The following is a 25,334-nucleotide window of genomic DNA, read 5'->3' on the forward strand; positions in this document are numbered from 1 at the left end:
CTAATACTTGTGGTGCATTCAGGGTCCTGAACTCTTGACTTTGTCTGGTTGCTAATACTTGTACTGCATTCAGTGTCCTGAACTCTGCCTGTTTTCTTCGATATTTGTTTTTGTTTATTTAATGGGAAGATGTTGTTAACCTGGTTGTTGCCAGTCTAGGCAGCACATACAGCCTGATTTGAACCATGTGGGGGGATAATGTGACCAATACAAACCATTAGATAGATGGAGGACCTTCTCGATTTTCCACATGTCAAATTCATGGGCCATATCAACCTTGTGGCCCTGTGCCCACCATGTGTTGCACTTTTCCATTGTATTGCCAGCCATTCACTCTTGAAAATACATTAATGATGCAGATCAAGTAGATAGATCTGCTGGTGGTGGGAAAGAGAGAGAAGAGGATGAGAAGAACAGAAATCCAGAATAGTGAGGGAGGGAAATGAGAGAGAAGGGAGAGAGAAAAACCAGGGGAAGAGAGAGATGAAAGAGAAGAAAAACGTGGGTAAGAGAGAGGGAAGAGGGGAGTTGTAACATCATCTTTCAATCCAAACAAACTAAATCAATCCATTAATTAAAACCATAAGGGCTCTTATCCATTACAAGGCATTTATAAAAAAAAAAAGTGAAAAAGATTAATTTAAGATGCATTAAAAGTTTCCATGACTTACACCTATTGACAACCCATACTTGATATGATGACCTCTAAACTAATCCTTATCTCCTCTAGCCAGTGACTGTAACTGGAATTTCCTAATGCATTATACGCAGGTGCAAAAAAAATTATTATTTTATTGGTGGGTCCCATGTTGGTAATAGTTGGATAACAACAACAGCTACTCAACCTTATCCCAACTAAATGGGGTTGGCTACATGGATCCTTGCGAGGACAAAATATAAAAATAAAAGTAAAAAAAAAGGAAACTAAATGAAAAGGAACACAACAGCTACAAATCAGTATTTAACAAACTAACTGGGGTTGGCTACACGGATCCTTGCCATTCAATCAGAACTATTCGACATCATACTTGAAACAATACCTAAACTATTCATGTCTCTCCGCACCACTTCTCTTAGGGTCATTTTAGGCTTGCTCCTAGCTCTTTTAGTACCTTCAATCTGAATCAAGCCACTCCTCCGAATTGGAGCATCCAAAGGCCTCCGTTGAACCTAGTATGCCGCCTTAGACGACTTTCTTGTAGCTTATCTTGAGTCGAGGCTACTCCCAAACCACAGCTCTAATGATCATTCCTTATTTTATCCTTCCTGGTTTTGCCACTCATCCATCGCAACATCCTCATCTCTACTACTCTTAGCTTATCTATATTATGTTTCTCCACTACCCAACACTCTGCACCATACATCATAGCCGGTCTTATGACTGTTTTGTAAAATTTTCCTTTAAGCTTTAAAGCAATCCGTCGATCATATAACACTCCGATGCACCTTTCCACTTCATCTATCGTGCTTTAATCCTTTGTGAGACATCATCTTCTATATCACCTTCATTACTGATGATTGATCCTAGTTACCTAAAATGGTCACTTTGTGGAATCTCTATCTCATCAACTTTCACCCTCACCCCCTCATTATCCGTCTCGGAGTTGCTGAAGTTACACACCATCATAGTTGTCAAGGATTTTCAGGTGTCTAGGTGGTTGTCGCCTTAATGGTATCAAACGCTTTGGCCCTTATTTATGGCAACCATCATTTAAGTAAAAGTTTTATTCATAAATAAGAAAATACCCCACTATTTGAATCTAATATAAATAGTTAAAAAATAAAATTCCAAAAGGATAAAAAGTCAACCCCCCAATTTAAGAACAAAAACTGGACTTTTGGTGGTGGATGAAATTTTTAAATTTTTTAATGCTGGGGTTTTTCTCAAATCTAAAAATTCCATAAATCTTAATATGGTAATACATTGCTAAAAACCAAAAGTCTGGTAAAATGTTTTTGTTTTGTTATAAAAAAAAATGGGGAAATTTACGTCTAACGCCCTTGGGTTTCAAACAATTATGTCTGCCACCCTTGAAATTTCAAAAATTACTTCTGTATCCCTGAGTAGTAACTCTGCTAGTTTTGAAAGGAAATGAGATTTTTTCCCTTGTCCTCTTCTTCTTCTTAACCGTTCATCAAATTCAAGTACTCCTAATCCTCAATTTCCCACTTTAAGTTCTTCTTCTTCTTCTTAACCATTCATCAAATTCAATTACTTGCAATCCTCAACTTCCCACTTTGAATTAGATAGAAATTATAAAGGTTAAATTATAAGCAAACTTGTTTCAGCAGTAACACGGCAAGAGAAGAAAGTACTCGAAAAGAAGCCTCGCTGTCATCAACGAGAGCCTTAAATCGCTCAACGAGTGTCTGCACCATTTCAGACCGATTTAACAGCAATGAAACAATCAGAAACCTCGCATAGAACCTCAACTCCTTGTACCACAAGTTGAGATCCTTGCCCGCCCTTTTTGGTCCCTCGAAATAACCCTGATTAAGTATAGTTTCATAGAAAATGTAACACTCGAGCAGAAGCCTGGCCTCACTAGTTCTCAAGTATTGACCGTAGTAGAGTGACCAATCTAAGACGCAATTTCACTGATTTCCCATCTCTGAAGACCAGACTCGACGAGCTTCGAGCAGTTCTCTTGCTGTAACTTCCAGAGGCAAGTGTAGGTCTTGAAAACCTTGTGGAAGTAATGGTTGTGTCCACGACCATAAGATGGGACGTCACGAATCCTAGCGAACTTACGGTCAGTGCTCTCAACCACACCACGGAAGGTTTTGGCAACCTCGCTAGTGTCACCCATGGAGGAGTAGAGGACAGGTCAGTCCTCTGACCACTCGTCGTCGACTAAGCTCATGTAAACGCCGGGAGAATTTTGCCCTTGTCCTCTTTTTCTTCCCTTATTTCTACTCACCACCACCGCAGCCGTCTCCGAGGATTTGTCGGAATCTGTTATTGATTTCAGATTAAGAGAGCTCGCTGTTGAGAAACGGTGGCAGTCCTCGGCGATGGTGATGGCGACGTCGGCGATGGTGGCGTCGGTTGATTGGAGATGGAAATGGGTGCAAAGGTTCTCTCGGTTGTTCAGAAGCGATGAAGGTTTTTTCTCCTCTGTTTTTCCCCTTTTTTTTTTTTTTTCATTTTGAGAAGATGATATTTTGGGGAAAAAAGTAATAGTACTTTATTCCAAGTGGGGGTAAATAAGGAATGAGGTTTTATTAAGGGTAATATGGGCATTTAGATTATAATTTGGTGATGATATCATCACTTAACTATTCTAATCTAACGGTAGGGGTACGGTTGTAAGGTTTTTTCAAAATGCCGGGGAGGTTTTTGAAATAGATGAATTTTCAGGGGTGGTAGACGTAATAGATTCAAACTATAGGGGTGGTGAACATAAATTTCCCAAAAAAATATTTTTCATTCAGAGCGATTTTGACAGCATTCACGCACACCAATTTAGGTCTGACCGGAACATAACTCCTTTAATATAAATCAGATTTAAGCAGTCTTGGATTTGTTGGAAAGTTGGTTTTGTGTTCTACCTAGTACTAAAAGTCTGATGTAGAAATAAAATCATTTGACCAGTCAAACTTCTTAGAGTACAAGAACATTTCTCTAAATTGAGAGTAATTTAATTTCTTATGGATAAGATCATATTTTCTAACAACAGTATAAACCAATTGTATGTTTTGATTATTTCAAATTTCCAATAACTTGCTCCTTCAGTTCTATTGTCTTCTAGTTCTATGTTGATTTTGATGACTTGATGTGGCTTAATATTGATTTTTGGTTACTTGATTTGACTTAATGTTGTTTTTTTATGATTTGATGTGGCATAATGTTAATTTTTATCACTTGATTTGGCTTAATGTTGACTTTGGATGACTTGATGTGGCATAATGTTGATTTTTGATGATATAAGGTATATATTGTAACATACTAAATAATGTTAGAAAAGAGGGGAAATAAAAAATAATACTTGGGCATTCCTAGGCGGTGCCTTGTTGCCTAAGCGCTTAGGCACCCCTCCACTGCCTTGCGTCGCTTTGCCGCCTTGACAACTATGCTCACGATATACTCCGTCTTCGTTCTACTTATCTTAAAACCTTTTGATTCCAAGGTTGATCTCCATAACTCCAATTTGGCGTTAATCCTTGCTTTTGTCTCATCATGCAAAACAATATCATCAGCAAAAAGCATATACCAAAGAACCTCATCTTGAATGTCTCTGATTAAATCATCAATGATAAATGCAAACAAATAAGGGCTTAAAGCTGATCCTTGATGTAACCCAATTGTAATTGGGAGTTTATTACCTTGACCCCTCATAGTTTTTACACTAGTCTCCACGCCATCATACATAACTTTAATTATGTCCACATATTTACTTGAAACACTTCTCTTCCCTAGTACTTACCAGATAACTCTTTAGGGACTCTATCATAAGCTTTTTCTAGGTAAATAAATATCATATGGATATCCTTCTTGCAATCTCTAAATTTTTCCATGAGTCTCCTAAGTAGGTAGTTAGCTTTTGTTGTGGATCTTTCTACCATAAAACAAAATTTGTTCTCCGAAATAGTGGTCTCTTTTCTCAAGTGTGTTTCAATAACCCTCTCCCATAATTTCATGGTATGACTCATTTGTTTTATATCTCTATAGCTGTTGCAACTTTGGATATCGCCTTTATTTTTGTAAATCGGGACCATAATGCTTCTCCTCCATTCATCTGGCAGACGCTTAGTGCATATAATCTTATTAAACAGCTTAGTTAACCAAGATAAACCACAAATTCCTAGGCTCTTCCACATTTCTTTTGCGACCTCGTTTGGGCCAGGAGCCTTGGCTATTTTCATATTTTTTAGCGCTTCTTTTACTTAAGAAACCCCTTTTATTATGTATATACCTCTGACAAGTGACTTGATGTGTAGTGCCTTCTTCTAGTCCACTATAACTCTGATTGGTTTCTTTAAGTGGGCTGTAGAAATAACGATTCTATCTCTCCTCGATGTCGTCATCCCTTACTAGGACTCTACCATCATCACTTTTAATGCATCTAAAATGGTCGAAATCTCTACTCATTCTTTCCCTCATTCTAGCTATCTTATAAATAGCTTTGTCCCCTTCCTTGGTGTTTAGGTTGTTAACTTGTTATAGAGATCTTTACATTTCTTTGCCCTTCCAATCCGCATAGTCTTCTTGGGTTCATTTCTAGCAGATTTATACCTTTCTGGTTTTCTACATCCTTAGTCCTTTCGCATGCCTTGAAACTGGCTTTCTTAGTCTTGATGGCTGCTTGGACCTCATCATCCCACAACCAAGTCTCCCTATGTGAATGACTTTTATCCTTAAATTGAGTCCATCTCCTACAGATCCATCGATTGATTTGTATCAGTTTGTTCCAGATTTTTAGGTGGTGTAAATATGTACAACATTTGCGATAATTGGGCTGAATTTGAGAAGGGAAAGGAAAATCTATGTTTTGGCTTCTTTGGCTTTGTTGGTTATGTTAAAGGTGGGAAGGGTTTTTTTTTTTTGGGGGGGGGGGGGGAAGGTTCCTGACTCCTTCTGTGAACCATTGGCAAGTGTAACGAGGCTGTTTTTGGTGGCTTATTGATACAAATGATTGTTACTTTTCTAAAAAAAAAAAAAAAAAAAAAAAAAAAGAGAGAAAAAAACCCAAAAAGCAAGAAGAAACTCTGAAACTGAGAAATTAAGATTTACTGCTGAAATGATCAGTTACAGAACTGGAATGCCAGAATAGTATACCAGACGTCATTCAAAAGTTCAAATCCCTATTAGAATCAGCTTATCTGAAAAGATAATCTAGGACTCTAGTTATTAACTCCATGAAAGGTCAAATATGCCGACCCTTTTACTCTGAAACTGACTTGCAAAGGTAAGACGACCAATATGACACTATCTAAACTGCTTAACTTAACAGAAGTTAATGTTGAAGAACAACAGCTGAAAAATATTGATGCTCTGTTTTCATGACCCAACTGTTTATGTTTTCCCTTGCTCTTCTTCATGTCCTTGGGTTTTTGGTAAAATGTCACCTATCTCCCCTATATCAAGGAAAGATTGTATTCCTTAGTGTGTTCTCATTGTGCCAATTTTTTTGTTTATTATAGTATTATGGTAATTTAAGTGTGGAATCTTTTCACTTTCTCATAACATCCCCATTTATTTATTGTGGTAATCTAGGCATGGGGGGTGGAGTTTAATTCTTTTGGAAGAGCCTTCTTAAAATGTCTATTTTTTTTCTTCTCAAAATAAGATAGTCAATTTGTGATGGATGAAATATTTATTTATTTTTGCTCATTTTCATCTAGTTTGTGATGTGCTCTGACATGTGTGATTTGGTAATTGGTCTGCATTTTCCATGTCCCTGTAAAGGATTAGTGATGCATACATATTCCTTGGTATCGTTTGTCTTCTCTACTCATGGATTTTCACCAACTTTTGTAGGTTTGTTGCAGTGGAAAAGTTGAAAGACCAATTGCTAGAAAATAACAGGCAAACATACTGGGTTCCCGATTATGTTAAGGTTTGGTGTTTCTGTTCACAAGCTACCTCAAAATTTTTTTTTTTTGGGGGGGGGGGGGGGGGGCGGTGGAGGAGGTTGTTTGCTGGTTTGTTTTCTATCCCATTTTTTATATAATTAGAGAGGGTTTTAAAGTGCTGCTCCTTCAATCATTTTCTTTTATTATTGTAACTAATAAAGGACATGTTAATTTTGTAGATGCCTCCCCTCTAATGCAGTCACGTCACAACATTAGGCCCTGTTTTGAAAATACTTGGTTATGAGCTTTTGTTTTAAATGTTATTATTTATGTGGGACCCTCTTAGTCGTGTGGGTTTAAACCATAGTTGTCATGGCGTCTAGGCGATCCAAGGCATTGGAGAGGGTCCAAAATCAAGGCGACATCAACAAGGCACCTGCCTAGGCACCCAAGGTGCCTGGATGCCTAGCGTCGCCTAGGCAATGCCTAGACAACTATGGTTTAAACAGGTTTAGTCTAGTTGTTTATCTTGAGTAGTCTTATTAGTGATAATCTAGTTACTGTTAGGTTTTTGAGTCCATTAGATTAATTGTTTTTTAATTCTATTATACTATATCTAGGCATAGTTGTCACGGCGTCTAGGCGACCCAAGGCGCTGGATAGGGTCCAAAATCAAGGCGACATCAAGTAAGTGGGTAAGGCGTCCAAGGCGACCGACTAGGCGACCAAGTCGGCCAAGGCGCCTGGACGCCTAGGCGACGACTTGACAACTATGTATCTAGGTGCTTAAAGAGTTTGAAGTTTACTCGAACTCGACTTTTGAGTTTTTAATGTAACACCATGGATTTAACTATCAGTATCGGGCGTCTTATCGTATCTTAAGGGTGATTTTAAGAGAGGTGTCGTATCGTATCAGAGAGACAGTGAGACACAAGGTATGCTAAAGATACACACAAAAAGGGTCAAGAAACACAAAGAAATGTAAAGGATGCATGCAAAATATTAAAGCATAATACACTATTAATAAGCAATATCATCTTTAAAAAGGAGAACAAAGTACGACGAGACAATTGTATTCAATTGAGTTTGTATAAATGATGAGGTTTCTTACATGCATTAATAGTCTATTACCGTGAAGAGTTGTGGGCTGTTCAAACTCAGAGTTGGAAGTGGTCTCAGGTAAAGGTGCAACCAAGATGATATTGTGCACAAACCAAACATACTCCCAATACAAAAATAAAAAGTACAAAAAATTAGAAACAACGAAGCAATGTATCCATAATGCGAGTATTGAGTGTATCGATTAGTATCTGTATCGACCTGTGTCGGGTTGTTTCAACCGATACAGTTGGATATATTTTTTAAAATTAATATCATATCATATTGGATAAGTATCATGTCGGTACCTTAAAGATACTATACATAATTATATATCAGTAAGTATCGGCGGATACTTAAACATTCATCTTTTTATCATACTACACAGTTGAATAACAGGTTATTTCTGAAAGTGTGTGTGAACTGTGAGCTCTTCTGCCCTACCCCTCTCTTCTCCTCTCTTCTATTTACTGTTCACTGTGTTGTTCATGGGTACTGTTCACAGTTTCAGAACAGCCCACCACCTATCTCATCTTTTCCTTCTCTTCTCCTCCTCTCTTTCCCAGATCTGACATTAATATCAGTTATGTGCTATATTCCTGTACCAGAATTGTTTTTCCCTTTTAATTTCCTGTTCTGGTTCCATAATTAAATCTATTTATCATTGTTCAGCTCTGTCATATCTATAGCATATAAAAGTACATCCTTGGGCATGTTTGCAGATGAGATTCATATCCTTCGATTATCAGACTGCATCAACTTGGTATCAAAGCCTACCATTGTTAGTCCCAGAATTATTGATCTTTTAGTTGAGCTCCAAAGAGGGGATCAAACTTTTCAAATTGGGGTTCAAAGTATATAGAGGGAACTTCAGTCTTTTCAGATGCATTTAGAAAAAACTTCAAATGAAAAGAAACAGTCCATACAGAAGATCTTGCTGTCCACAAGGAAATTCCTAAGTCTGTTAAGGAAGAACTACTGATGGCAAAAGCAGACGAGAAGACTGTTGTTCCTGATGTGGATTCAACCGTAATTGTTGCCCCAATGAGTTTGTTATTCCGCACATATTTCAATATAAGAGCGAGCCATTTATGCTTCATCTTCTGAACCTGGTTCGTGATAGTGGTGTGGAGCATAAGACACTCTTCCAAGCTCTGCTATTCCTATCCTTATTCAAAACTCAAGGACGAGTTTTCTTGAAAAAGGGAATAATGCCGTTACGGTGCAACATTAGAGCCTGTTTTGATAGTACTTAGTGATGGGCTTTTGTTTTAAGTGTGTATATTTGTAATTGGTTGAATTATAAGGTCCGAATTTTAGGTCCATATAAGGTACATGATTGTAATCTTTTAATTTATGGTTCAAAACTTGGAAACAGCATCTCCTCCGAAGCAGGGAGTAAATCTGCATACATTTGTCCCTCTTAGACCATGCAGTAATGGAAGTCTCATGCACTGGGTCATTCTTTTATTTTTATTTTTAATCTATTAGGTGGTATGATGGAGTTCAAGCAGCCATTAACACTAAGAAAGCTAGTTTTAAGACATGGCAAAGGACTAAGGATGTAGAGGATCTAACAAGGTTCAGGAGCTCGGTTTCGGACCTGGTTTTGGTCAGGCCAAAAACCGAGTTGGTGCATTTTTTTTTTTGAACTCGTTTGATGGTTTCGGTGGGTTTTTGACCTAGTTTGGTCATGAAACTTGGTATACATCCTATTTTGGGCCATTTAAATACGATGACACTATCAAATTTTGAAAAATCAAAGTCCAAATAGGAGTTTGACTTAGTGGGAAACCTTATTTGTGCCGAATATTATTTTAAGTAAATGATATTTCATTTACTTTAGATATTATTCTTAAATAAGCAAATACCCCTTATTTGAATCCAATAAAAATAATTAAAAAATCAAATTCCTAAAGGATAATAAGTCAACCCCTTGTTCATGAACAAAAGCTGGATTTTTGGTGGTTGGTGCAATTTTCAACTTTTAAATGTTGGTTTTTTTTCTCAAATTAAAAAATTCCATGAATCTTAATATGGTAAAACATTGTAAAAAACAAAAGTGCAGTAAAATATTAATTTGTTTTGATGTCTAAAAAAATATTTTCATTCAGAGTGATTTTGATAGCATTCGCGTACACCAAATAAGTTTGACTGAAACACAACTCCTTGAATATAAATCATATTTAAGCAATCTTGGCTTTGTTGGTGTCTGCTACATGGATCCTTGCCTTCTAATAGGCTCTATTGGAGGTCATACTTGGTACAAGACCTAGACTATGCATGTCCTTCCTAACAACTTCTCCTATGGTCATATTAGCCCTGCCCCTAGTTCTTTGACTCCTTCAATTGGAATCGTATCATTTCCTGCTTACTGGGGCATTCCTAGGCCTCCGTTGAACATGCCAATACCACCTCAAACGGTTCTCTTGGAGCTTGTCATTGATCGGGGCAACTCCCAAGTCAGCTCTAATACGATCATTCCTTACTTTATCCTTCCTAATTTTTCCGCACATCCATCTAAACATGATAACATCTTCATCTCTGCTACACATAGCTTATTAATATGACACTTCTTAACTGCCCTACATTCTGCCCCATACATCAAGGTTGGTCGTACAACAGTCATATAAAACTTTCCTTTAAACTTTGAAGGAATACGTAGGTCACACAACACTCCGGACGCACCTCTCCACTTCATTTATCCCACTTTAATTCTTTGTAACACATCATTCTCTAAGTCCCCTTCTTTATTTTTGATTGATCCCAGATATTTCCCCTGTTAATTCTTAATCCCTAAATTACCCTACTCCCCACCCTCCCACAGCCCCTTCCGGTGGAAACCCAATCCCACAGCCTTTCTCCAACGTTTCCCCAACCCTCTGCCCCACCACCGCCTCTTACCCCCCCTTTCCTTCTGTGAAACTGAATTGATGTGGTTGCTCTAGGAGCTAGGTATTCTGGTCAATTCACCTATGAAAATGTTTTGTGATAATCAAATAGCCATCTATTTTTTCAGTAATCCAATGCTTCATGAGAGGGCCTATCACATTGAGGTTGACTGTCACTTAGTGAGGAATGCTGTCTTGAACAAGCTGATTGTTACTTCTTTTGTTTCTTCTGCCGATCAACTTGGGGATGTTTTTACCAAGCCTCTGTTTGATCTAGTCTTCCGGTTGATTTGATTTAGAATGAAGGAACTAAAAGAGGCAGAGGCGGACCTAAATGACCCTAGGAGAAGTGGTGACGAAAGACATGCATAGCTTAGTATTACCTCGAATAGACCTGATTGGAGTGCAAGGATCCATTTAGCCGACCCCATTTAGTTGGGATAAGGCTGAGTTGTTGTATTATGAGGAGCCCTCTTAGTCTTAGTAGTTGTTTAATTCTGTTAGACTATATCTAGGTCTTTAAAGTGTTTGACGTTTACTCACACACTACTTTCGAGTTTTTATATAAGGATGTAATCCCCTATTGGATTACACAATTGAATAAGAATTTATTTGTGAAAATGTGTATGAGCTTTGAGCTCTTCTTTCCTACCCCTCTGTTCACTTTACTGTTTAGGGTACTGTTCACCATTCCCAGAACAGTCCTATCTCTTCTCTTCTCCTCTCTTTCACAGATCTGACATTAATATCAATTTTGTGCTCTGTTCTTAAACCAGAATTGTTTCTCCCTGTTAATTTCTTGTTCGGATTCCATAATTAAATCTGTTTTATCATTGTTAAGCTCTGTATTAGCCATCACATATAACAATATATCCTTGGTCCTATTTGCATATGCGATTCATATACTTCGAATATCAATTGCTTCACCCCCGGCAGGCATAATTGATAAAGGACTTTTAGTTCTCAGATGTGTTTTGGTTTAGCTTAAGGACATCATTTATTGCCAACCCTTGTGCTGCATGTTATCTTAGGTTGGAATCTTGTTCAAGCCCACCACCCATCCAAAAGTAACTATTTAGGGAGTAGCCTTTGATTTCCAAGCCTTTCTTACTTCCAAAAAGTGAAATTCATCTTCATTATGCATCTCCTCAGCAGTAAATTGTAGAATGCTGCCACAGAAAAATCCTGATTAGGCCCCCCTTCCCTTATACTCCTACCCTACTTCAATTGACTATCATAACTGTGTAAATGAGCTGGCAGCTTGTATACTTTTTCTAATTCTGTAACAGTTGTCATCTGGGGGGCCAGAATTGAGGAGCCCAAGACACCATCGATCTCTGATTCCAACGAAACTTTCTAGTTTGACCACCTATCCTCCCAAAATTGGTAATGCCAGTACAATTCCAAAATAGAGATTCTAGAATTGTCTAGCAGAAACAGGTTCACCAAAACAGAGAATAGGACAGAGTAGGATAACTTAGAAAAGAGTTTGGATTAGCTTAATACCCTGGTTGAGTGACCTTCCTTAACAGCAGAATAGGTTGGCTAAGTTTCAAGGAAATCCAATGGCTAGATGTGCCTGCATGGGCAAGTCATAGTACCACTAGGAATACTAGATAGCAGTACAGGAATTAATGTTTCAGCAGCTCAACTCAACAAAAGAGAACAGATATTCAGGAACCAGAATATAGAAGTAGAAGCGAATAAAACTGATTTCAGGTACTCATTTCAAGTAGAAGTGGTGGAGGGCGGGTAGGGGAAGGGAAGAGGCTGGGAAAAACCAGAGTTGCAGGGAGGAGAGAAGAACGCTTAAGAAGAAGGGGGTGGTGGGAAGAAGAGTGCACACACACACAGCGCTCAGGCTACTCAAAGCATAAACTCAATTCATTCTTCAAGTCTGTCTCCAACGATGGGGAATTACATCATATATACATAGAAATAAAAGACTCCTAATTACTTCCTAAAACTAGACTAACTAAAATAGAAACTCAATAAAACTAAAATTGAAAATGTCCCTGTAAGTCTAATAGCTACCCCAAAATAAAAGATCACATATCTTTCCCAAATAAAATAAATTCTAAATATCCTACTGAACCAGAACATGGTTGGGAACCGGTTCATCTTGGTTTGGATACTCAACTGGATTTGGGTCGGTCCAAGGTAGTGTAGCTGCATCAAGGAGATAAACTGAAACTAGGTCGAGAACAAGGATGCTGTAGGTTTCAGAAAAGAGTAGAAAATTAACCTGAAATTTGAGGTAATTAAGATCTAGAAGATAGGAGATATAGAATATGGCAGTAATCCACCTAACACGTGGAGAGAATTCACTCTTCCACTAAGGCTATTTTTGATTGGCAAGAATGTATAGGAAAAAAAAAAAAAAAAAAAACCATGATGACACAATGATTTTTTTTCTTTTCTTTTCTTTTCTATCCATTTCTTCCCAACCAAATATAGCCTAAGGAATTCACCTTAGCACTTGAGCACCCCATAAATCCACACAGTCAAATATTGAAGAAAAATCCAATATTATTACTTATAATTTCGTGGGGTAAGGACATAGTCCATAGGCCACTACATCTATACAGAGATTTCATGAACTAGTTTTCTAACAGTCCTAAACTGTCTTGGAATTTAAATTAATACTTGGAATAGTCGAAATAGACTAGTTTTTGAAACTCCTACTCTAACTAGGACTCTAAAAACAGAACATAAACTAAGAATGAATCTGGTTTCAAATTCCTAATAATTCTAGGGCTTGACATTGCTAATTTCTATCATAAAAGGACTCAAATAACCCTATAAATTTGGACTAAGCTAATCCTACTTGATTAATCTCGTAGTCCTTGCTTATACCCTTAAGTTAGGCCCATTAAAGTGGCCCATTACAATGAAAACCTGTTCAACCGTAGGCCTGACCACTGTTAGCAAAAACGTGTTTAAAACTGAGTTTTAAACACATTCCCGTTTTTTACCGTTTTAAACACGTTTTGCCGTACATACAGTAAAAAAGGGAAAACGAAAAGCATTCACGTTTAATACACGTTCCCTTTTTCTTGGCGTTTTTTAAGAACTTAGACTTAATTGACCATATCTTTTTGTCATGAACTCTGATCGGCCTGATTCTTTCACCGACGTATAGATGACTCGAAGGGCTACATTTTTCATGATATCACCTTCAACTCAAGGTCAAGGCACAGATACCGAAAATAGAAGCATGTATTTCAAATAAAAATTCCTCAATTTATATGAGAACAGTGCCATTTTTTTTGAAATATAAAGGTTTAAAACCTGTACCGTCCGTTTTCCGTTTATTACTGTTCTCTGGTTTTTTGATTGTTTTATTTGACCATCCGTGTGCACTTTTTTACCGTTTAAAACCCCTACCGTAAGACTTCGTATTTTTGCTGTTCCTGTTTTTACTAACTATGGGCCTGACACATAATGGAACCCAACACAAATCTTATTTCCATTAAAATACGACCATTTATATGATTTGTCTGCATCATTAGTTTTGTAAACTAATCGCTTAATCTTCCAGGTTTTTTTTTGTTTTTTTGTTTTTGTTTTAAATAGAGTCCAATCTTGTAGAGGTAGCGTTACAGTCCATTAATCTTCCTCCTAGCCTCCAATCCTCCCAACAATTTTATCCTATTCCCTTGCCAACCTGATATTAAATGTTCTGGTAAGAGTTTCATCATGCTTGATGAATCTTTCTAGTAAAAAAATCCCACAAGTCAAAATAAAGGACGACTTATTTATCGCCCCCCCCCCTCCCCAAACAACAAACAAAAAAGAAGGAAGAAAGCAAGGTTTGATTTCATTTCCATTCGAACGTGGATATTTACCCTATCTCTTAACCTCCACCACTGAATGGACTAGACTATGTTTCTGAAGGTATTAGGTAATCAGGTCTCATTTTCTATTGTCCTCATCGAACACTTGCTCTTCTTTTGTGTATGTCATACCTTCTTTGTTGCTCATTCTCTGTATAATCATCATCATCATCATCTGTTTAATGAAAATATGCATTCTTCTTGTGTACATTGATAGGAGCATCCCTGTCATTGTGTGTTATTCTATATTTCTTTAGAGGCGTCTTTTTCTCCTCCAATTCTATGAAGGCATTTCTATGCACCTCGATGCACATAGATACTTGTATATTGTTATACTTGTTCATCCTCTTCTTTGTCTAATTAGATTCTACTTTGCTTATCATAAACACACACACACATATGGGTGCAAATGTAAGGATGAGTATTTATGTCCATTGTAATCTGTTTTTCATTCTCTTTAAGTGTTGTTTATGGTCATTAAGTTCTCCATTGTTATATTGCAGGAAAAACGTTTTCACAATTGGCTGGAAAATGCTAGAGATTGGGCTGTCAGTCGTAGTAGGTTTTGGGGTACTCCTCTTCCTATATGGATTAGTGAGGATTGGGAGGAAAAGATAGTCATGGATTCGATTGGAAAACTGGAACAGCTCTCTGGGGTTAAGGTTTGTTAATACCTCTATTTCATTATTCCTCTCTTTAGTTCCTTTCCTATTATGTTATATTCTTGTTTATTTGATCGCTAACATAGTGCGAGTGGTTCTCTAGTCATAGAGTAGAAGTTAGTAAATTGCCTAATTGTTGGATTTTCATTAGCAGTTTATAAATTGAACAAACCTCAGGGCTTTTATTACAATAGGACTGATATTGGAGACACCACAGATTGAGTAGCAAGGCAGAGTTTAGATTGGATTACTTTAAACCTTATGGTAGGCTTACATAACTGCAATATCTGCAATGAAACCACACTTTCTTCTAAAATAGCTTTATTCATAATTTAACTTGGTTTTGAATTACCTACACAAGAAAGAAGGGATTCTTTTCTGATAAATATCATTTACATTTTGGATTGGGTTAGGGCACTGGAAAGAGTGGTAAAGTGACTAAATTAAGGTGTCTGTTTTGGAAGATTATAGTTTTCTGCAGGTCATGCAGGAGCATCCTAGTGAAGATTTCCTATGATCAGCTTAACTGTAATTTTGGCGCTGTTTGAAAGGTTGTCGAGTCACCTATCCAATAAGATCCGGATCTTGCAATTACGACCTTTATTTGGAAAGTTATGGTTACCTTCCAACTTTCTGAAGGAGTGTCAATCATTGAGGGAAATTCTGTTTTAAAAAGTCTAATTCGAATTAGTCTTATTTTGGATTTATGTTTTTAAATTAGTATCTTTATTTGTTTAGCGAAGGGATTAAGGACTCAAGGCAGTCGGTAAATTAAATTTTAATCTTATTACCAAGTCTTCTAAAGAGTAAAAATAAAAAGAATGGCAAATATCTGGTAGTGTGTTAGGATCTGGTTATTGTCTATACAAAGAATTATAGGAAGCATATTTTGGTGGAATGGTTTTGTTTTTGGTTATCTTTAAGGGAATGGTTCTATCTCAGGTGCTTTGATGGTCAAACCCAACCTTAGTTCATGGTGGACAAGCCCATATCTTCTTCTTCTTTTTTTTTTTTTTTTTTTTTCAGTTTGTTGATATTTTTCTATTTGGCCCCATTATTCATAATTTTTTTGTAATTCTACCTACATCAGGTTTTGGGTTCTTTTGGAAAAACTCCAACCTGTCGCTGAAGGTTATGAACTGGAATGGTTTGCGATGGCTAGGGTTAATTTTGGGATTAAGATTGATGATAATGCATGCATCAGGACCTGTGATAAAGCCGCACAAATTGAGCAGGAAGAGGACAATATAGCCTAGGCAATCACACCCAGGTTTTAGACACTCGTGATCAAGCTAGATGCAGTCAGAGTTCTGCGATTTTGGGTCATTTCTCAGTTTGCAATCCAGTAATCAGAATTTCAGTTAATTTAAAAAACAGATAGGGAAGAAAAGTTTGAGGAAGCCAATTTTTTGGTGTAGATGGGAGGAAAGGGATGCTGGAAATTTTCGGAATGAGTTTGTTATGGAGGGATTGGTCATTGAGAAGATCAAAACTAAAGTGGCTCATTGGGTGATGGCAGAAAAGTCATTCAAGGATGTTATTACAGTCCACTGCGTTAGGGACTGGATGGTTATCATATTCACGAGAAGCCAAGAGCTCGATGAACAAGTTTATGGTTCCCTCCTCTGGTTGGAGTGATGATGCTTAGTTATGACGAGTGTTAATTGGTATCCCTTGGCCCTCTGGAGTGGGAGGGGTTATGAGATTCAGTTGAGGTTGCTTTTGCATGGGTGTATTTTTGGAGACGGTAATTCGACGTGAGTTAAGATATTGTCTCTTCAGATGTGTGTGAAATATGCAATCAATTGAGGTTTTAAAAATATATTTGTTGAGGATGATTTGGCAATGGCTATTGCATTTGTCTGCTCTTCTAATGATTGATCTTGGAGATAGCTAACGTCTTTAGGAAAATAACACACATGTCTACATTAGTGATCTGCTTGTTCTAAGGTCTGAAATGATTTGGCAGATCTCCTAGCCAAGCAAGCAGTGGGGAGGTTGAGATGGTGACAGGAAGTGATTATCCCTTGTGACTCTTCATTTAGTGCTTGTGTGGTTTGTTGTTTGGTTTTGGTGGTAGGGGCCAACTTGGGCTGGTCATATATCGAGGTACTCTTTGTCCTTGTTTGTTTTCAGTCAATAAAACTTTGTTCTTTACCCGAAAAGGAGAAAATTGAGGAAGCCACTTGGATGTCCTGGTCAATTATCTATTGAACTGGGACTTAGAACTAATAGCCTGTGTCAAGTTTAAAAAGACAAGCTTGGGCTAAATGCTTTGAACCCGGAAATTAAATTATAAGTAGAACGGATCCATGCTCTTCATAAAAATCCTAATTAACGACTCCTAGTCTTCGACTTTTGACCAGTCCACTTTGTATACCAATAAAGTACCAAGTGACTTGGGCTCTAAAACTAACGAAGCCAAATAAACAAAATCTGGGGCCAATAGGGCACCAGGACTCTGCCTTCTGTGTAACTGTTAAATGAAAATGCTTACCATAATTAGCTTTGCTTCCATATGACCCCAACATAATGATAATGATTCCAGACTTTAGTTACCCAAGACTCCTATACTAACCTGGAAACTAATAATCAGACCAAATAAAAGACTAAAAAACACTTAATTTCATTTTTGGAGAGAAAATGATCCTATTTTTGTTCTAACCTTTATTCCAATCATGCCTGCATCCGTAAGTAACTAATGTCTTTAGGCACTAAGTTGAAAAACCTTAAGAGTTTATGTGATCAGAGCAATCAAACCCTTTATTTTATTTTTGAGGTCATCTATGACACGAGCTCTCTTCAAAGTGGCATTTTGAGGGTATGGAAGAATTATATGATTATTATTTATTTAAATTGTTATTTACAAGTTTTATCTACTGTCAAATCTATAGATCATCTTGGAAGATCCAATTAGTGATGTATTTGGTTAATAGGTTCATTTTGAAAGTTATAGATTATGAACCTGTATCCAAATCGAGGCAAGGACAAACTGGGCAATGAAATGATCTCCTGGGTGGATTTTATGGAATTACCATTCGAAGTTATTGTCTTTTTGTCCGAAACCCCTATATATAGTGTATGTCAAGAATTGTCCTTCCAACTCGTCTGATGATCAGGAGGAAATGCTCCTTTTATGAATACTCTTTTTCGGATTGTCCTCTTCAAAATCTCCCCATCTTCACCATTGATTTGCCTGCAAAAAGTGGGGATGGGAGAATGCTTCAATAAACTACTTCTGTTCTAGTCTGAAAATTGTTTATGTTTGCCTCTGATATATATATGATAATGTTCTCCACTCTTCATATATGCAGTTTTCGATACGGGAGTGTGGCCTATGCCAGCACTCCCATGTCTCTATTTCTCTCTTCCTTAAAACAAGGGGGCAGAGGTGTCTTTTCACATGGGGAGGAGAGAGATAGACTCATGGGAATCCTATATATATATGTATGTATATGTATAGCTTTTATGATTATCATTGTATTTCTTGATACTGTTCTTTTTTTACAGGTGACTGATCTGCATCGTCACAATATTGATCATATCACCATTCCATCTAGTCGTGGCCCAGAGTTTGGTGTTCTTCGACGAGTTGATGATGTAAGATCAATTGATGTCTATGTTAAACATGTCACTAGTGGTGCATTTGTATTTTCGTACGACAGAAGTTCTATCTAGGAACACAGACAATCACTGGATGGGGATAACTACAGCTAATAAAACAAATAGTGGCATCAGCAGGTGATGGGTTAAGCAGCCTAAAAAATACCAATATTTCTTTGATTAAAAAATGGAATTTTTTATGACCAAAGGTGATGCTTTTCTATCACTGAAGGACGCCCCTCAATGAGATTAAAAAATCCTATTGGTAGAACTACTAATTTAATCCATTGGGCTTAAAATCCCATCAGTAGGCTGTTTGGGTTTTGGACAGTAATATTTGGGATTGAAGTGGTTTGTGTGAGAGTGTAATTTCATAATTTTACTTTTGTGTTAAGTAGTTAGTTGGTGATCCTTGTTCAGTTATGTAAGAAAATTGCTAATTTTGCGACAGTAGAAGTTACAACTTACAACCATTGATTGAACCACTGAATACAGTGGATCCCACAGTTTAAAGGAGGTGGGACCACTGTATTGAGCAGATGGATCAATAATTGTAACTTATGTCGTATTGTTAGCAGTCCTTTTTTTTTTTTGGGTGAATAAATATGTATTACCTTACCCCAGGGGGGGGGGCAGGAAAAAGAAAGAATATACAAGGGAGAAGGGGGGGGGGGGGGAGAAAACAGCCAACCTTCGCAGAGGTGGTAGAAAAAATGGAGGGTAGATCAAGGCCCCAGTACACGGCAATGTGCCTATTCCTAGGAGTATCCCTGACTGCGCGGAGATGGGCACGGCTGAGCTTGGAAGAGACTTCAAAGGAGATGGCTTTCCAAATCAGATCAAAGGATCGTGAGTTGGAAGTCCATCTCCTAAGGTTGCGCTCCATCCAAATGTGGTGAATAGCAGCTCCAAAGATAAGCTTACCAATGGTGTCACAAATCGAGGACCCCGAGAAGGACTTAGCCACCCAAACACATTCTCTGTCAAAAGGAAGGGGTCTCTTGTTATGTTGCCAGATGGAGGAGAGGGCTTTTTTCTAGATGGTAGAGGTAAAAGGGCAGTCAAAGACGAGGTGGGGGATATCCTCAAGACCATTCCAGCAAAGGGAGCAGGCAGGGGAAACGGGAATGTGTCGGTGAATGAGGAAGGCTTGGGTGGGAAGGCAAAGGCGAAGGGCTCTCTTGGAAGTGAGGCTATGGCGGGGAGTGTGGCCATTGAACCAGACTAGTTTGTGCCAGGGGATAGAGGGGGCGGTGGGAAGAACAAAGTTCCAGGCAGAGCTAGTACTAAAGTGGCCATTGGGGGAGGGCAACCACAGAAGTCTGTCAGTAGGGGGGGGGAAGGGGGGAGGGGAGGGAGAGTAGGCCAAATCCGAGAGACTATAGAGGGATTAAGGAAGGGGGGGGGGACTAGGAACCAGAGGAAATGAGACAGGAGAGGGGGGCATTTTTTGGAAGACCAGAAGAGTAAATAGACCTGGGACCGAGGATACAGAAAAGGATTCCAAGGGGGTGCCAAGGGTCGAGCCAGAGGGATATGGAGGTTCCACGAGCAATGGAGAAGGAGATACCACAGAGGGCCAGGGGGCGGAGGGCAAGGATCTTTCTCCAAATCCAGGAGGCATCAGAGGGGGTGGGAACAGTCCATAAGGTTTGAGCAGGTGAGAGTAGACCCAGTTGACCCAGATGGAATCATGGCGAGAGGAGATTTTCCAGATCAACTTAAGAATGCCAGCAGAATTGTAATCTTTAATGTGGCGGATCCCAAGACCTCCCTCGGATTTAGGGAGACAGATGGACTTCCAACTGATAAGGTGGAGGAACCTTGAAGTATCGGCCCCTTTCCAGAGGAAGGCACAGAAGAGATGCTCCATCTCCTGGATAGTGGCTTTGGGCAAGCCAAAGATCCCGCACCAATAGATGTAAGAAGCTTGAAGGACAGAGCGGATACAAACCATTTAGCCGGCGTAGGAAAGGAGTTTGCTTTTCCAGAGCTGGAGGCGCTTGCGAATGTTATCCAGCATAGGAGTACAATGGTACTTGGAGAGCCTGGCAGGAATGAGGGGAAGGCCAAGGTATTTGACTGGGAGGGAGCCAATGGAGAAGCCGGTTAGATGCAAGAGGGAGTCTCTCTCCTGGTCGGAGATACCATAGAGGAAGATTTTGGATTTGAGGAGATTGATGGGAAGACCGGAGAGGGTCTCAAAGAGATGCAGGGAGTCCAAAATAGCGGAGAGAGAGGAGTGAGAGGCATTGGAGAAGATCATCAGATCGTCTGCAAAAGCGAGGTGGGTGAGATTGATATGGTTACATTTAGGGATGGGAGAGATTAGATGGAGATCCGTTTTGGATTGGAGGCTGCAGAAGAGGACTTCCAAGGCGATGGAGAAAAGGAAGGGGGAGAGGGGACAGCCTTGGCGGATACCCACTTTGGACTGGAAGAAGCCAGCCGAAGAGCCATTGACCAGAACAGAGAAGGAGGGGGAGGAAATGCATGCGTGAATCCAGCGGACAAAGGCAGGGGGAAGCCCATTTGAGAGAGCACGCCACAGATGAAGTCCCAACGGAGAGAGTCAAAAGCTTTGTGGAGGTCAATTTTCATGAGGACGGCTGGAGAATGGGACTTGCGGTCAAAACCCTGCACGATCTCGGAACAAAGGATAATGTTATCCGCAATGCTACGCCCTGAAATGAAGGCGGATTGGTTTGGGCTAACCAGAGAAGGGATCACAGCCTTGATTCTGTTGGCAGGAATTTTGGCAATGAATTTTTAGATGAGGTTGTAGAGGGAAATGGGCCTGAAGTCCGAGAGGGAGGTGGCTCCCTCTTTTTTAGGGATGAGGCAGATGAAGGTCTGGTTGACCTGGGCCAGCTGACTAGGCTTGTAAAAGAAGCTGCGAATGGCTTTGAAGAGGTCTCCTCTGATGGAATCCCAACAACTGAGGAAGAATCCTACACTAAACCCATCAGGACCCGGAGCCTTATTGGATTTATGGGAGAGGATGGCCTTGGAGATCTCGTCATCAGAGGGAATACTAATGAGGGAATCCGCGACAGGAGGGGGGAGAAACTTATTGATGAGATCCGGGGGGATCGGGGGGGCTGAAAAGGGGAGGGATTGAACAAGTCAGAGAAGAAAGAGATGGAGGCAGATTTGATGTCATGGATAGAAGTGAGGGGGGATCCATCAGAGGAGTGCAGAAGAGCGATGGAATTGGAGTTGAGCCTAGCTTTCAGAGACCTGTGGAAGTAGGCAGAGTTGGAGTCTCCCAGCTCGAGCCACTTGATGCGGGCTTTTTGGCGTAGAAAGCTTTCCTCCAGAGAGGAGAGGGAATGCAATTCATCAGAGAAGGGTTTTTCCTCAGAGGCAGGAGTAGGATTGAGAGGGTCAACTTGAAGCCTGAACTGAACGGAAGAGAGGTTGGATTTGCAAGAGGAGAGTCTGGAGTTGATGTTTCCAAAGGTGGAGAGATTCCACCTTTTCAGGGCAGCTTTGGTATTGCGGAGTTTCCTGGTAAGGGCAATGAGGGGGAGGGAAGGGGAGGAGACCGGGAGGTGCCAAGCCTTAAGGACGGTGGAGAGGAAAGATGGTGAGAGGTCCACATGTCAAAAAATTTGAAAGGCTTAGGACCAAACAAGGAATAAGGAAGAATAAGGATGTGACAAGGGCAATGGTCAGAGAGACCCTGAAGGAGGAAGTTGGCAAGAGAGTGGGGGAAGGAGGAGAGCCAAGCCTCGTTAGAGAGGAAGCGATCTAGCTTGCAAGCGATGCGGTCAGGGCTAGCACAGCGGTTGTTCCAAGTGAGGGGGGAACCGGTCCATCGAAGATCCTCAAGGCCAAGATCTTCCAAATACTCGTTAAAAGCAAGGACGGAAGGAGAGTCAATCGGTCTGCCTCCCAATTTCTCATCTTGGGAACGGACCACATTGAAGTCACCGCCTAGACCCCAAGGGACGGAGTCCAAGGAGGGCTTGAGGAGGGAGAGGTCATGCCAGAGAGACAGGTGGTCAGCGGCATGGCTACAGGCATAGACAACCGTCAGGAGGAAAGAGGAATGGGAATTGGGAGTGGAAAGGCTAAGATGGAGGAATTGGGAGGAGTGAAGAAGAGAAATATTGATTTTAGAAGGGTCCCAGAGAAACCAAATCCGACTGAGGGGGGAGTGATTGTAGTTAGAAAGAAGAGACCAAGAAGGGGCAATAGAGGCTGCAATGCGGGAGGCATTATCTTGCAGGACACGGGTTTCAAGGAGGGCACAAAAGGAAGAATGGGTGGACTTGATGAGGGAACGGATGTCCTGATGTTTGGCTAGGGAGTTAATACTCTTGACATTCCAAAGGAAACTAGCAGACATGAGCACTAAAGGGGGAATGGCAGGGTGCGCACCGGAGGGGTGCTGCGATAGCGACAGTGAAAGAAGACAAGAGCTGGGCTGCGGACTAGAGGCCTGCGGGGTGGGGGAGGGGGGGACGAGAGGGGGAAGGTCCAAGAGGGAAGGGGAGGAGGAGGACCTGGTGAGGGATTGGGAAGGGGGGTTGGGGAAAAGTTTATGGTATAGGTAGGCAGGGGGTTGAAAGATAGGCAGGTTGTAGGTAAAAAAGGTTTGGGCTTGGGCTGGGGGGTGGAGGGATAGGAGGGGGGCAATGAGAGGGGGGGGGGGTTGGGTGTGGGAGGATTGGATAGAGATGGGGGCAGAGGGTAAAAGGGCCTGTGGTGGGGGTGGGGTGGGTTAGGAGGGGGGCGGTGGTGAGAACTGGGCTATTGGGCCGAGAGAGGGGAAATAACTGGGCTGGGGCCTGGGTTAGGAGTGGAGGTGGGAAATGGGCCATAACGCTGGGCCTTGGGAGAAGAGGGGGGTCATGGGTAAGTGCAGTGGGCCCACAGGGATTGGAAGATGGTTGGATCAGGGAGACAGTGCCGTTAGAGGAGTGTGGCGTGGAGGGACAGGAAGGGGTGGGGAGCAGGGGGTAGAGTAGGTAATAAAGTTTGCAAAGTGGAGGGCAAAAAGGGAAACCCAAGGGGATTAAAGCGTAAGGGAGGGGCCAATGAGGGGAGGGTGTCCAAAAGGGGGGTTAAAGCAGGCTGGGAGGTTACAGAGGCAGGGAGAGAAGCAAGAGAAAGGCAAGGGGGGCAGGTCGTCGTTAGGGATTCCACAGGGGCACCTTCATAGGGACCAAGCTCATCAAGGGATCTGCTAAACGACCCAGAGGTGGTAGGTGGAGAGTCAGAAGCTCTTCCAAGCTCAAAGGGGAAATCTGTAGGCGGTTGCAAAGGTGTCAATGCTGCAGAAGTGCAGTTGCAGGGAGCCATGCCAGGGGGATCTTCAAAAACGATGTTCTCTTGCGCCAAATCAGCGGAATTGTCGACCTACGCAGGATTCGAGGGAGCTGACGACTGCTGCGGAATCGAGACAAGGGCCTGAGAGTTCACGGTAGCAGGAACAGGCTCCGCTGCGGTGGTGCCGTCGGCGATGACCATGGCGGTGCTTTGGGGATGATGGCGTCATTGGCGACGAAGTCTTCTTGGTGTCATGCCGCGATTCTCAGAGGAAGAAGGGCCTGCAGTGGGCAAGGCATCGATGGCAGGGTCTTCAAAAGGAGAAGCAGGAGCTGGTTTCTCAGAGGAAGTCGAAGCAGGAAGGTGATCTGAAGGAGAAGCTGGCTGCGAAGCTGCTGGAGCGATGGCTGCTGAGGCAAGGGGCATCAAGGCTGGGCAAGCAGTGTTTGTATGGCCAAAAACTTTGCAGTGCAGGCAGTGGGGGGGGGGATCCATTCATAACGCACAGGCTGCTCAAACCAGAAGCCGTCTTCTTCCTTGATGGAGATGGACGATGGAGGAGGGGAGTCAGCCGAGATGTCCACGCAGAGCCTGGCATAGGAGAGCCGGTTCATCTTGAGGGTGCGAATGTCCATGCGAAGAGGAGAACCCAGAACAGAGCCAATACGGCTGAGATTCTCTTGGGTCCAGTATTGCAGGGGAAGACCTGGAAGATTAATCCACAAGGGAATGGTGTTGAGGCCGACCTTGTGGAGGAGAAGATGAGGCTGCCACTGACAAAGGAAGATTGGTTTGGTTCCTACCATCCAAGGGGCACCATCCAGCGCTCGAGACTTGGCCTCGTCAGCGAAGAACTTGAATAGGAACAGACCTGAGTCAAGGAGATGGATATCTAGCAGTCCTGCTGCTTTCCATTGCTTAGTGAGAGAAGCTTGGACGATGTTGAAGGAGGGGCGGGCACCTAAGAAGTGACCAACCAGACAGGAGGACCATTTCGAAAATTCAGGGGAGATGATGGAGTTGGGGCAGAGGGCGAAAGGAACTTCATTTTCAGTTGAGGGCTTGGAGTAGTGGAGGGTAGTGTCAAGCTGGGGAGAAGGTGACTGCTGTAACAGGGCTGACCAGGATTTGGGTCCAGAAGTAGAAGCAGTGGGGGGGATGGCTGTATTAACGGTGGGTGGAGTAGCAGAAGTGGAGGGGGGAGGGGGGGAAGACGACAAGGTGGGTGGTGGATGGGGAGCAGGGGAAAAGGGGGGGGTACCGCCGGGAAAGGTGTCGGGGGGAGCAGTGATGGGTGGCGGTGAAGGTGGTGGAGGCGGGGAAAGGGTGGGGTGGGGGAGAGGATTCATGTCATCGGCTCAATGGTTATGATTATTAGAATGGGTTGTTAGCAGTCCTTTATTTAAATGGTATCTAGTAAAGTTTTATAACTATCACTTCAAGGCCAACCC

At 41.2% G+C, this 25,334-nt stretch overlaps 1 protein-coding gene across 1 annotated transcript in view; it reads left to right on the top strand.

Annotated features, from left to right (window-relative positions):
* Positions 1 to 25,334, top strand: part of LOC122661273 (isoleucine--tRNA ligase, cytoplasmic) — a 77,556-nt gene that overhangs the window by 19,532 nt on the left and 32,690 nt on the right. The window contains exons 8-10 of the mRNA XM_043856619.1: positions 6,482 to 6,560; positions 14,845 to 15,003; positions 18,514 to 18,603. Coding sequence (XP_043712554.1) covers positions 6,482 to 6,560; positions 14,845 to 15,003; positions 18,514 to 18,603 — 328 coding nt within the window. The remainder of the gene's footprint in view (positions 1 to 6,481; positions 6,561 to 14,844; positions 15,004 to 18,513; positions 18,604 to 25,334) is intronic.

Source organism: Telopea speciosissima, chromosome 5, assembly GCF_018873765.1.
Source record: "Telopea speciosissima isolate NSW1024214 ecotype Mountain lineage chromosome 5, Tspe_v1, whole genome shotgun sequence".
Taxonomy (NCBI): domain Eukaryota; kingdom Viridiplantae; phylum Streptophyta; class Magnoliopsida; order Proteales; family Proteaceae; genus Telopea; species Telopea speciosissima.